We start from the raw sequence: 14,334 nt of genomic DNA, 5'->3' as shown, positions 1-14,334 counted from the left end.
CTGGTTAATAGTAAGGCAACGTTTAAATCATCAAAGCATAATGCAGTTATTTTATCTATTACTTTCTGAAAGGCAAAGAACATTTTGTACACAGAAACAAATTACTGAACCATTTCTACATCAATACTTATTTTATATAGATGGTAACTGAGAGAGGGTGTTTAACTAATTATGTTTTGTTGTTTTCTCTTTAGCCTGAAGCAAATGGTGCAGATCAGGCCAAATGTCCCAATGCAACTTCACTGGATAAGGATGATGCCCTTGAAAGGGAATTAGTTTCCAGCAAGAAATCAAAAACACAGAAATCAATGTGCACAAACAGATGGCACCTCCAAACACAAACCAGTGGAGAACTCTCTAATTTGGAAGACACCAAGGCAACTGATGAAAATAAAATCAGTAAAAGGGTAACTGAGTTAGCCAAAGACACATTATCATCTTCTCTGGTGTTGACAGATGTAAACAGCTCAAATGATAAAGAAGGAGACAAAGCTGTTTGTAATGGATCCTCATCCTATCCGGAAACTGAGAGTACAAAACTAAAGCTCTTTCATGATCTTTTGCTGAAAAATCAAGATCCAACTCTGGAAACAAGATGTTGTCTGCGCAGCCCTTCAGCTAATGACACTAATAGGCTTGTAATTAGGGGGCAAATTAATGTGCCGTGTTTATCCAGAAAGAAAATCTTCATGATCTATATCTGTGGAGGTTATCAAGGTACAGCCCAAGAGAAGTGGAAGTCTTGTGTTTTAAAAGATCGAATAAAATCTAAAAGTAGTAAAAATCCAGTGTTGGAATTAGCATACATTTGTCAATTGGAAAAGCAGTGAGGAGTCTTGAGGCATCTTAGACACAAATCTATCAAAGCAGATAGATTTTTAGATCTATCAAAGTAGATAGATAGTGGACTCTACTCCACAAAGTAGATAGAGAGTGGACTCTACTACACAAAGCTCTTGTGGAGTAGAGTCCACTATCTTTCCACAAAAGTTTGCATTATAATAAATTTGTGTATATTTGCCACAAAGCCGTTTGTTGCTTTTGTTGTCATAGAGTAATTGTAAATAATTATGATGGAAGGAACCATAAAAGGGAATTAATAATTTCGAATTTGGACCATTTATCTTACTCCAAGAAGACGAAATGTAGCAAGGCCTATTTACTCATTGCAACAAAACTGAATGAGTATGCATACCAAAGCTATTGAACTATCTCTCAGTGCTGTGAATAGAATGTGTCAATGTCATTGTCTGTCTCCAGCAGCCTGTAACTTTTTCTGACTAAGCAGAAGTGCCTCTGGTAAGTTACTGGGAAATCTTACTTAGAAGCTCTTTAGTTTTACAAAGTCTAACTGACAATGCAATCCTATCTGTGTCCACTCACATGGCAGCTGGAAAAGCTACTTTTTTGGCTCCCATAATTCCCATAATTCCCCAGCTGCTTCATGAATTCTGGGAACTACAATTTAAAAAAGTTATTTTTCCACACATCAAATCAGACGTCAACCGCACAGAATTCAGGAAGACTTACTCTCACGTAAGTGTGAGCAGGATGGTGGCCTAACTGTATGAAAGGAGGCCACTTTGCTCAATTTGGTTAAAAACAAAACAAAATAATGTGCGGCACAGGCCTATCTCTCTAAAGATTCCAGCAGCTGTTTGAATGTCCACTTTTACTGCACATTTTAAAAAGAAGCAAAAAACCAGAAAGCTGTAATTAATAGGAAACAGAATTTGATTTCAAAACTCAGGGCATCAAATTATGAGCCCTAAATATAAATATATGTTTATATCAGAATAGGGTTTGTTTCTATAAGTATCGTCTTTTTGCCCAGTGTTTGAGATCAGCGGAAAAGTGTAACTAGGACTGTGAAACCCGATAATCTCTTTCCCATTGCATCTCTCAATTTCCCCCTCACGTTGTTATCCTGTATTGAGCTATGGGTAGAGTGTCAGGCAATTAAATCATCTAACTGTCTGGCTGTAAAATCTTAATTTCTACACCATCATATCTTTACTACAAATGTTGTTCCATGTGTTACTACAGCTGTTTCCAATACTCTTTTGGCCAAACACATAATTTAATTGAACTAGACTGATGAAACCCAAGTGCTTTCCAATGCCTTTCCTCTTATTTTACACAAATGTTCCATAACCTCCAAACATGAGCTGAAGGCACACAATGCACTGCTTTCCCTGATGCTAAACAGGTTTCCATTCAAAACCTAGTTCCTTTTCATTAAGATGACCATCATACTTTATACTGCAATTAGAATGGCAATATGTAGTCATGTGCTAGATGACAGCTAAATTGCAATGGTAACTTTATCTCTAGGTGCTGGGAGATACTGTTTTTTATTAGCATAAAGGGATTTACACAACATGTTTTGCCATTTTACTCAGATTCAGAAGTGGAACGGAATGCTTTAATGGAGAAGTCCTTTCCTTGGCTGTACAACTACTGTAAGGAGCAAGGTTATGACTTCCAGATGGTGGACCTGAGATGGGGGATAAAAGATGGTATCACTAATGATCACAGTATGGCTTCACTGCATATGAAGATGTTAAGGAAATGCCAGCAATTGGGATTTCAAACTTTTGTTGTAAGTTAGGTGCAATTTGCAACTTGTTCAGTACAGTGGACCCTCAACTTACAGATGGCTCCACTTACGGACTTTTCAAATTACAGACTTCTTTGGCTGCAAAATTTAGGTTCAACTTGCAGCCGGTGAATCAACCTATAGACCAGGGGGAAAACCCAAAATGGAACAAAAATGGCCAGTTATGGCATTAATCAGTTTTCAATGCATTGTAGGTCAATGGAGCCTCGACCTACAGACTTTTCGACCTGCAGCCACCATTCCAATACAGCTTAAGTCGAGTAAGTCGTGGGTCCACTGTATTTTGTTTTTCACATTATATTGCCATGCATGGGTGCTCAGAAATCTTGTTGCTTTCTTCTTTATAAGTATGTATACTATTGCAGCTTAAATGTAATTGCAGGGCTTTGCTTTTTCTGTTTTATGAAACCATTCATAAAGCAAGTCTATTCGGCAGAAGAAAAGGCACAGCCAAATATGAACAGAACTGAATCTGGGTCATCAGTCTAGACCAGGAGTTCCTAACCTTGAGTCAGCAGAAGTTCTTGGACTAAAACTCCCAGAAGCCTTCACTACCGGCTGTGCTGGCAAGAGTTTCTGGGAGTTGTAGGCATCTGGGGACCCAAGGTTGGGAACCACTGGTCTCGACCATTCCTGGTAGAATTCCTGCTATCAGATCATGTACCTGTGTCTCATAGTGGACAATCTCCAGCATGACATCATTCTCTCCAATGCTCCACATCACCTGAAAATTAGCTCAAAGGTTTTCTGGGACCTCTGAGTTCTTTGGTGGGAGGGGCATCATCTTCACGTTCTGCTATAGTAAACCATTCTTAAAGCAAGTCTATTCGGCAGAAGAAAAGGCACAGCCAAATATGAACAGAACTGAATCTGGGTCATCAGTCTAGACCAGGAGTTCCTAACCTTGAGTCAGCAGAAGTTCTTGGACTAAAACTCCCAGAAGCCTTCACCACCGGCTGTGCTGGCGAGAGTTTCTGGGAGTTGTAGGCATCTGGGGACCCAAGGTTGGGAACCACTGGTCTCGACCATTCCTGGTAGAATTCCTGCTATCAGATCATGTACCTGTGTCTCATAGTGGACAATCTCCAGCATGACATCATTCTCTCCAATGCTCCACATCACCTGAAAATTAGCTCAAAGGTTTTCTGGGACCTCTGAGTTCTTTGGTGGGAGGGGCATCATCTTCACGTTCTGCTATAGTAACAGGTCCCTCAACAGAACACACACACCTTTGATTCTGGAAGTGCTTGGAATACCACAAGCTCCATAGAACAATTAATATATGTTGGTTTCCTCTTTTTTTCCTGTACATTTTAGGCTTTCATTGGGCAAAAGCACGATGATCTCTCTCTCCCAGAAAAAATAAATAGGACAGATTTTGAAGTCATTAAAGCCACAGTTGAACACATGAAGATGACTGTCAAAAATATAAAATATAACTTGTCTGGCAGTTCGAAGGAAGAAACTGGAATAAGCAACCAGAATGAAATTCAGGATAGTGTCCTGGGCCACAGTCTATTAACAGAAGAGCATGAAGACAAGACAAATAGCAAGAAGGAATGTAAAGTGATGGACTCAGACAAGGAGAAATTGCCCAGTGCCTCCCTACTCACCCAAAAGACTGTTGCAGAATATGACAAAGAACTTCAGCTTCTGGATAAATGGTACAGGATGGATGAGAACTGCATCCCTGCAGTTTACAAGCTTCAGCCTATTTGGTTGGTTAACTTTTGATCTTTTAATTACTGTATACTGGCTTAATCATAATAGTTTCTTTTTAAAAAAATCTTATGTTTATATATGATCTCACTTGAAGCCTTAACTGAAGTATTTTTTTCAAAGAGGCGATCATGTTAGCATATGTAGCAACAATGACAAGGAAAGTTTTATTTGAGACTAACCGATTTATGTCACCTTGAGCCTTCATGGGTGACAGTCCACTTCCTCAAACAGATAAAGTACAATTTTTAGGCTACAGGTTTATATAAACAACATACACAGCTGTAGATAAGGAATCAAAGTGAAATGGAATACAGAGGATGACAATTGTATTAACACTGGTAATCGACTTGTGAAGTGTTATGTCTACATATATATTTTGGCCCTAGATAAGAAGCTAAGTACAGTACTCATTTAGCTTCTGCTACATGTTTAACAGTTCTGTAATAGCCACAAAATGTTTAGCATTAGGTACATATGCATACACAGCCAAATGTGTCTGGTTTCACTGGGTTTGCAAACTCATGAATCTCGCCTTCATCCTCGTGGGCTATCTCTTCTCAGGAACCTCATGGCACAGCCTGGGTTCAATCTCAACTGGCTGGTCCAAGGTTCACTCAGCCTTCCATCCTTCTGAGACATACCGAGCTTGCCTGGGGGGGGAGGGAAATGTCTAGCCTGCATAATTAAATTGTGACCTGGCTAAAGAGAGCTTTAAGCCCTGTGGGGCAGCAGTATGTTCTGCTTTGCTTTTTGGTTTTCTGCTACTGTCTGTTTTTATTTCTGTATTTATCATGTTTTTTCTTTGTCTCAGAATAGGTGTTAAAAGTGAGATGAATAAAATATGTCAAGAAAATTAACCACTCTGTTGCTATTTTGTATCCAAGAATAGTTAAAAAATTAGAGCATGAAGTTTTTAAAGTCGCAGGAGGTTAAGTTGTGAAATCAGGAATATCTGTCAAAAATTTTCATCTTATTCAATAAGACGTCTTCCTGTTTTAGTGAGCGGACTATTACTCCCAGTACACTCTGTTATCTCAAATGCTGTTTCCAGCTGTTACTGTTTTTAGACATCTGTCCATAAGAGCAGTGGTCCCCAACCTTGGGCCTCCAGATGTTCTTGGACTACAACTCCCAGAAGCCTTCACCACCACGTTTCCTGGCCAGGATTTCTGGAAGTTGAAGTCCAAGAACATCTGGAGGCCCAAGTTTGGGGACCACTGCATTAGAGGAAAACAGTTCCTAGAATTTTTGAGCCCACAGGGCCAATCAAAAATACAATCCACCCACCTATTTAAATTAAAATATCCATTTATTTATTTAAAGTATTTTTATCCTGCCTTTCTCCTTAAAAGGACCCAAAGCGGCTTACATGACTAAAACTAGTATTTAAAAGCTTAAAGTGGTAAGTATACAAATATTTTAAAAGAATTAAATAATTGTTATATTAAAATAGTAACTAAGATCAATATTAAAACACATTTAAATCAACAGAGTATAACAGTCCATTAAAAACCCCTCTCAGACCACCAGTCATTTAAGGAAAAGCCTAGCTGAAGAGAAAGGCATTTGCTTGCTTGCAGAAGAATCAAAGATGGGGCAGCCTAACTTTCCGTGGGAAAGAATTCCAGAGTCTGGGAGCAGCGACAGAGGGCCCTCTGGTGTGTCCCCACCAAGCGCTCCTGTGTGAGTTGGTGGGAATGAACAAAAGGCCTTCCCTGGTTATCTTAATGCCCAGGCAGGCTCATAGATGGAGATGTAGTCTTTTAGATAGCTTGGTCCCAATCCATCTCAAATTCATTCTTCCTGTTTTTCTATTACTATCAAATTTCCCAAGCATCTCCTCAATTATCTCGCTTATCTGGAAAGCCTTATTAAGGTCACTATAAGTTGGCTCCAATTTGATAGCACATAATAAGACCAACATACCTTTATGGGTGGCTGTACTAATCCCAATCTTTACAATATTGCCATTCCTATGGATTTTATGGCAGTTTTACACTACAACTGTCCCATGAATCACACAGGAGATATAGTATTCCCCTAATTTGTTCTTAGAAGGCTATGAGAGCCATAATCGGCTAAAGCACTGGTTCTTAACCTTGGGTTACTCAGGAGTTTTGGACTACAACTCCCAGAAGCCTTCACCACCAACTGTGTTGGCTGGGGTTTCTGGGAGTTGCAGTTCAAAAACATCCGAGTAACAAAGGTTAAGAACCACTGGGCTAAAGCATGGGGAGGAGGGAGAAAGGTATGGGATTGTAGATTTCATTGAGGAACCTCCCTCAATAATTGAAGATTGTAATGCCCTATGGCCTTTTCCGTGTTGTTGACTTGTAGGATTCCATCTTCTTTTATCCATTCAAATGTCAGACAGTACATTCTGGGGCTTGTAAATGTTGAGGTTAGAAGAGCATCTTCTTAGTTTGCAGACCATCTTTCATAGTTTTTGTGTTATCTGCACAGCACAGGGTACAGAGATATCTTCAGCAAAGATCCTACTCGCAGGCAACAAGCTAAGAACAAATGGCTGGTGACGTTTCAAAAACTGCATAAAATACTTCTAAAATATGCTCCAGTTGCTCTTGGTCAGGAAGGTGCTGCCACACTGCTCAAAACAGGTGAGGAGGATATCAAAAACACTTCCTTGATTGTATTTTACTGATGAGTGGGTTAGTTTATTATGATCTTTTAAGCAAGACTGCTTCTGTTTTGCAAGTTTTGCAACAAGAAGTGGATCAAGGATTCCAGGTCCAAGGATCTTGCGAGGATCATTGTCACTGTTTCAAAAGAAGTATCACTGATCTGCAGAACAATCTGTCAAGCCCACAAGCATCAAAATATATTGACATCCACCCACTACGGCCAGAGATCAACAAATCAATGTATGAAGCTCACCAAAACTTTGTGAAAAGCATTCACTCTCGGGTAGGTTGAGCAGATTATCTTTGGTACTTGTGCACAGTACAAAGTCAAGCTTACTGTACAAGCATCCCATTTTTCTGGGCTGGAAATTTATATGGTGGTTATGGTTGGCAGACCCAGTGTGATGTAGTGGTTAGAGTGATGGATTAGGGCTCTGGAGACCAGGATTTGAATCCCCACTTGGCCATGGAAACTCACTGGGGGAATGGAACTGGTAAAATCACTCCTTAAATATCTCACTTACCTTGAAAGCCCTGTTATGGTCATTATAAGTTGGTTCTGATTTGACAACATATAACTAACTGTGATATGTTACTGTATTATTTCCCCCCACAGAGACAAATGGTGAACAATATGGATTTTTTCCCCTCTTTTTGACATTCCCTTTATTACAGTTATTAACTACTGATGCTACAGGTTTGTTTTTCAATCTTGCCATATCCCGAAAGTTTGAAGTCTTTTACCCAAGTGAACAATGTAAAATGACAATTATGAAGTGAAAATTATGTTTTTTTTATCAACACCTTCCTTTAGTGGAACACATCTGTTCATTGAATGTGATTCCTGGGTTGAGTAGTATATTAATACTTATGAGGGAGATTTATGTGTAACACCTTATAACATCCAGACATGTCTCTTTGAAAGATAGACTTAAAAAGACACTCCCTTCCCTCCGAGAGCAGGGTTGGTTTCCTTACAGCTCCAGTTAGAACTCATTGGAAGAAACTCTTCTACTTTGTACAATAATTCAAGGTGATACTGATCTCACAGATACAGGGGTCCTGTTGTTGTTGTTGTTGTTGTTGTTTAGTCGTTAAGTTGTGTCTGACTCTTTGTGACCCCATGGACCAGAGCACGCCAGGCCCTCCTGTCTTCCATTGCCACCCAGAGTTTGATCAAATTCATGTTAGTAGCTTTGATGACACTGTCCAGCTATCTCATCCTCTGTCGTCCCCTTCTCGCCTTCACACTTTCCCAACATCAGGGTCTTTTCCAGGGAGTCTTCTCTTCTCATGAGATGAACAAAGTACTGGAACCTCAGCTTTAGGATCTGTCTTTCCAGTGAGCACTCAGGGTTGATTTCCTTCAGAATGGATAGGTTTGTTCTCCTTGCAGTCCAGGGGACTCTCAAAAGTCTCCTCCAGAACCACAATTCAAAAGCATCAATTCTTTGGCGGTCAGCTTTTTTTATGGTTCAGCTCTCACTTCCATACATCGCTACTGGAAAAATCATAGCTTTGAGTATGCGGACCTTTGTCAGCAAGGTGATGTCTCTGCTTTTTAAGATGCTGTCTAGGTTTGTCATAGTTTTCCTCCCAAGAAGCAGGCATCTTTTAATTTCATGGCTGCTGTCTCCGTCTGCAGTGATCATGGAGCCCAAGAAAGTAAAATTTGTCACTGCCTCCATATCTTCCCCCTCTATTTGCCAGAAGGTGATGGGACCAATGGCCAAGATCTTAGTTTTTTTGATGCTGAACTTCATACCATTTTATGCTCTCCTCTTTCACCCTATATACATATATTTATAAGATATATAAATGTAATGTAATAAGCAAATCATACTTACTTTAGCCTTCATGAGAAAGCCACTGTTTCACATTCAGAACATATCTTGATACTAACAGGTATCTTCTTCAGCTGGGGTCCCCACATGGTGGCCATGGATACTTCCCTTGCTGCTTACTAGATTTTCTGTGAATTTTCAGTTTTATCTGTTAAAATATACTATTGGGATTCAGTAAGTCCTTTCTTTGTTCTCTTGTTTGAAAATGAACATTGTGTGTTTGTCTTTACAGCTGCGGCACACAAATATTTATAGTAAGAATATAAACTGGGGAAAAAATGGAATCAGCCCCACCAGCAACAGTTCTCATGCCTACTACCTGGAATGCCTCTGCAATGACTTTCAGAAGATCGTTATCAGCCATTTCAACAGGTGAGAAATATACAGTAGCTGCTTACAGACAAAATAGTAAAGAATAAGCACATGACCTGAAAATGAGGCCAGTCTCCTTTAGATTTCTTTGTGACCCTACAAGGTTCTAAAGGTTAGGTCTGCCTTTCCTGATCCAGTGTCCCCAGAGTGCAATTCCCATCAATCCTAGTCAGAGTTTGGAAGTAACTACAGTCATGGCCAAAAATATTGTCACCCTTGCAATTCTGTCAGAAAATGCAACCCTTCTCTCAGAAAATTGTTGAAGTTGCAAATGTTTTGGTGCTCACATATTCATTTCTTTGGTTTGTGTGGGAACAACAACAACAACAACAACAACAACAACACACACACACACAAACAAACAGAGATGAAAAGTCAAATCTGATACAATCCCACACAGAAACCCAAAAATGCACTCACCAAAATTATTGGCACTCTTGACTTAATATTTTTTCCCCTTTGGACAAAATAACTGAAATCAATTGCTCCTGTAACCATGAATGAGTTGTTACACCTCTCTACTGGAATTTTGGGCCACTCCTCTTTTGCAAACTGCTCCAGGGCCTTCAGATTTGAAGGACGCCTTCTCCCAACTGCTGTTTTGAGACCTCTGTACAGGTGTTACATGGGATTCAGATCTGGACGCATTGCTGGCCATTTCAGAACTCTCCAGTGCTTTGTTTGTAACTATTTCTGAGTGCTTTTTGAAGTGTGTTTCAGGTCACTGTCATGCTGGAAGACCCATGACCTCTGGTGGAGACGCAGCTTTCTGACACTGGCCACTACATTGTGCACCAAAATTCTTCAGTAATCATCAGATTTCATGATACCGTTCACACAGTCAAGGCATCCAGTGCCATAAGCAGCAAAGCAACCTCAAAACATCTTTGAACCTCCACCATGTTTGACTGTAGGGACTGTGTTCTTTTCTTTGGATGCCTCATTTCTTTTTCTGTAAACAGTGTCCTTGACCAAAAAGCTGTACTTTTGCCTCATCTGTCCACAGTACGTTCTCCCAGAAGGATTGTGGTTTTGTCACATAAGTTTTGGCATACTCCAGCCTTGCTTTTTTATGCCTTTGTGTCAACAGTGGTGTCCTCCTGGGTCTCCTTCCATAGCATCCCTTTTCGTTCAAATGGCAATGGATAGTGTGAGCTGACACTGCTATACTCTGTGTCTGCAGATCAGCTTGAATTTGTTGGGAAGTTAATCTGGGTTCTGTATCCACCATTTGAACAATCCTTTGTTGTAATTTTTCAGTAATTTTGCTCTTTAGTCCACGTCCAGAGAGGTTAGCTCCAGTGCCATGGGATGTAAACCTCTTGATGATACTGCACACAGTGGACACAGGAACATTAAGATCTCTGGAGATGGAATTGTAGCCTTGAGATTGTCAATGTTTTTCCACAATTTTTTCTCTCCAAGCCACAGACAACTCTTTACACTTCATTCTTTTCTCCATGCTCAGTGTCACACACAACACAAAGGTTGAGTCAACTTTTCTCCATCTTAACTGGTTGCAAGTGTGATTACTATATTCCCCACACCTTTTACTTGTGGCAGGTGTGTCTAAATACAAATTGAAGGAGCATCACATGCTTGAAAAGCAATTATTTCTTACAATTTAGACAGGGTGCTAATGATTTTGGCCAGTGCCTTTTTGGGTTTCTGTCTGGGATTGTATCAAATTTGACTTTTCTTCTCTGTTTTTTGTGTTGTTCCAATGCAAACCAAATAAATGAACATGTGAGTACCAAAACATTTGCAACTGCAACAATTTTCTGAGAGAAGAGTTGCATTTTCTGACAGAATTGCAAGGGTGCCAATATTTTTGGCCATGACTGTAATTGCAAGAAAATCCGTTCCCCATAACTAGTTACTTTGGGATCACAAAGGAGTATCTAAGCAACACTCTAAAATTAATGAAATGAATTGTTACAAAATTGTTACTCTTTTCTAGCAACATTTTCTAGTAACTTTCAAAAGTTTGTGATTGCCATTAATCATACAAAGATATTTAAAGGGATTTTCCATTTCATCAGCATGAATTCGGGCATGTCCTGTGTTTTGTGTTGTAGTGTTCATATTTTAAAACTGTTTTCGTTACTAGAAAGAAATTGGAAGGCATAGAGTTAAAAAACAAACTGTATCAGCAACTAATTGGAGGGGTGTCTAGGAACAAAAGTCATAACTACTTTTTAAAGTAAGTTTCCTACCCATATTAAATTTGCTGTAAAGGATTTTGATGTATTCTGACCAGAACAACAAAGCCAAAGGATATTCCAGAAAATCTGCATATACGAAGAAAGCAAGCATTTAAAACTCAAAATGATGAAGAAATTTTGGAACATGTGCAGCATGGTCAGGCCCTGTAAGTCTAATTATATTCTTTTGCTTAATTTGCGTTAGTTCTCCTTGTCATATGGAATATATTGTAGTTTGTGGTACAGAACATTTTACCCTCCAAATATTTGGCCTACAAATCTCATCAATCCAATTTAACATGGCACATGGCAAAGGATGATGAACCCTACTGGTCAGAATGTCAGTAGACGCTAAGTTTCCTTCTTCTGTGGAGGTGGCTATCATTCATGGGCTAAAATCCACCAGGAAGGTATAGTTATGAGTGCGCCTATTGAATCAGTGGGGATATAATGAGTCAATTCCTCTGTGAGTTCCATTGATTCAGTAGGCCTACTCTAGATACAATTTACCACTAGATTTTAGGCTCTGTAAAGTAAGTTCAGTGTGGACTGGCTATCCCTTTCCCTAATCTCTTTAATGGTTTTCTATTTACACTTAGCTTTTTTCCTGCCTTTGATAGGAGACAAGGAACAATGAAGAGTCCTCTTACCCAACCATTTCCCATGGCCATTTCCCTGTACTTTCCATAACAAAGGACAGTGTGCCACTCACTATTAAGTAACAGTTGCTGCCATTTTGCTGCTGTCAAACTCATGCCCTTAAACACATTCTAAACACAACATCTGGAGAATAAATATTCCTCACCACAATATAAATATCAATGTGAAACATGACTCCTGTTTTTGCTGAGGAAAAAAGTGTACTAAATTTTTGCTGTGTGTGTGTGTGTGTGTGTGTGCGTGCGCGCGTGCGGGGGGGCGGGCGGGCGGGCAGCCTTAGCCCACATTATGGTGTTCACAGACAGGAAAAATAACACCAACATAGCATCTCTGTCCTTTCTCTGTCTCCTATAGGGTTGAAAATATGGTAGGAAGCGAAATATTTTTGTGCAAGCTGAAGAATCAGGTTACATCTCCAGACAGAAGGCTAGTTGTAGTTTGTGGAGAGGCTGGATCTGGGAAAAGTGTCATCACAGCAAAGGCTAGTTCTTTGGCTTCTAAGTGGATTTCAGGGTAAGACCTTCTCATGTTTGTTGTCGATAGCAATACAGAATTTATGCAACAGATGGGATTATGTTGGCTGAAACCATTTCAAGTCTTTGTAGTTGTAAAATAGCTGGAACACATGTAGTTCTCTGTTAAATTAGAAGTAATTAATAAAAAACTTAAAGCTAAAGAAAATATCTTGGGTAGAAATAATGAGGACAAAGCCAGTACAGTATGCTGTTCCCATCACTGGTTTCTAGGTGCTGCCCCCTCCTGTCTTTACTCCTTGTGACTTCCTCTGGTTTGGATCATGAATACCATGGAACAGAAAATTGTTCCAATTTGAAAAAATATAGAAATAGAGTTGATTTCTCCTACATACTTTAACATTGAACACACACACCCATTTGATCTTCAGAGGGTTTTTTTCTTCATTTAAATATCAGTTTGTATAGATTGCCCATCAGCATGCACTTCAAATGCAAAAATGACAGTAAGACACAATGAGCAAAATCTTGTTGGGGTAAATCAGATCCAGGTGCCAGAAATAATAAATTAAATAATTGACAATATTGGTCAATAATAATTAATTAAAACAAATTGAAAGCTTCCTATGCTCCCCCCCCCCCTTCAGTGAATTTTGAAAAAGTCTTCATCCAGGGCAGAAAAGACCATGAAGACAGCACCAGGGAAGCCTTCCTAGCCTGGCTATTGCAGCTGAGAAGGCTCTCATCATAACACCAATCAAGCTCACTTCACTTGGTGGAATACATGGAACAGGGCCTCTGAAGAGGATCCTGACGGTCGGGGAGATATACAGTATGTGAAGGGAGCCTGCCTTTAGAGTTTCAAACAGCATTTTAAACAGCAGATTGGGACTCAGTGCAGGTTAAGTACAGCATCAACCAGATTGTATGTCAAATGCACTTATGCATTTAGAGATGAGAAAGCGGTTGAGAGAGAGAGAGTAATGTCAAAATATTTTATGATTGTGAGAAAGGGAGCTCTGACATTTTGTATGTTTCATTTCAACACAGGAACCTCAGAATTATAATTCGATTTATTGGTCTCACTGGTGAAAGCAAAAATATTCGTCTGCTGCTCTTAAGCCTTTGCTACCAGATAGCTGATGTATACAATGTTTCTGTTAATTTGTCCCAGGTAACACACTAAATTTTGCTTTTATTTTAAAGCTTGGGTGATAACAAATTCATATTTATGATATCACTCCTCATTTTGTGCATAACGCAACATAAATTTGAGTACTCTGAATAAAGGGAGCCAAGAATTAATTCCAGCATTATCCGAACAGTGCTGATCAGATCATGAAGGCACAGAATCCAGATATTATTTTCTGAGTGGATGATCCATGCTGTCAGAACTGACAGTACACATTATCTGTTCAGCTCAGACAATTGAGGGAATTCTTCAGGTCTCTGATTGCTGATGATGCTGTGCAAATGCCCATTCTTGTGCAAGAGCAACTCTGAGTTCATCAGGCATAGTGTTGATAATAATCTTCCATAAGAGCTATTTGCTAATATATTTTTAATATTGTTCAGTCTGTTGGGCATCGCTTTGCTTACACTCTTCTATTTTATTTTATTTTATTTCAGCTGTGTTGCTTTTTTGTCTCAGTACTGTAACCTTTAACAATAACTATTCTTTCTAACTCCTTTCTCTCTCCTTGTGAGAATTTGTCCAAATCTATACCACTTCTGCACAAGAAGGCAGTTATCAGCAGATTTGGGATAGTCTGAAGATTTATAGGCACATAAAAACCT

The 14,334-nt window shown here is 39.4% G+C and overlaps 1 protein-coding gene across 6 annotated transcripts in view; it reads left to right on the top strand.

The window, feature by feature from the left end:
- Positions 1-14,334, top strand: part of RWDD4 (RWD domain containing 4) — a 73,956-nt gene that overhangs the window by 23,618 nt on the left and 36,004 nt on the right. For all 6 annotated transcript variants that reach the window (XM_078393893.1, XM_078393895.1, XM_078393894.1 and 3 more), the window contains 9 exons: positions 195-717; positions 2,403-2,602; positions 3,938-4,338; positions 6,806-6,960; positions 7,059-7,267; positions 9,061-9,200; positions 11,461-11,571; positions 12,419-12,577; positions 13,588-13,711. In XM_078393893.1, the coding sequence (XP_078250019.1) occupies positions 195-717; positions 2,403-2,602; positions 3,938-4,338; positions 6,806-6,960; positions 7,059-7,267; positions 9,061-9,200; positions 11,461-11,571; positions 12,419-12,577; positions 13,588-13,711 (2,022 nt within the window). The remainder of the gene's footprint in view (positions 1-194; positions 718-2,402; positions 2,603-3,937; positions 4,339-6,805; positions 6,961-7,058; positions 7,268-9,060; positions 9,201-11,460; positions 11,572-12,418; positions 12,578-13,587; positions 13,712-14,334) is intronic.

The sequence above is a fragment of the Pogona vitticeps genome, chromosome 5 (assembly GCF_051106095.1).
Source record: "Pogona vitticeps strain Pit_001003342236 chromosome 5, PviZW2.1, whole genome shotgun sequence".
NCBI lineage: Eukaryota > Metazoa > Chordata > Lepidosauria > Squamata > Agamidae > Pogona > Pogona vitticeps.
The sequence above is the reverse complement of the archived record's forward strand: the minus strand, read 5'-3'. Positions and strand labels throughout refer to the sequence as shown.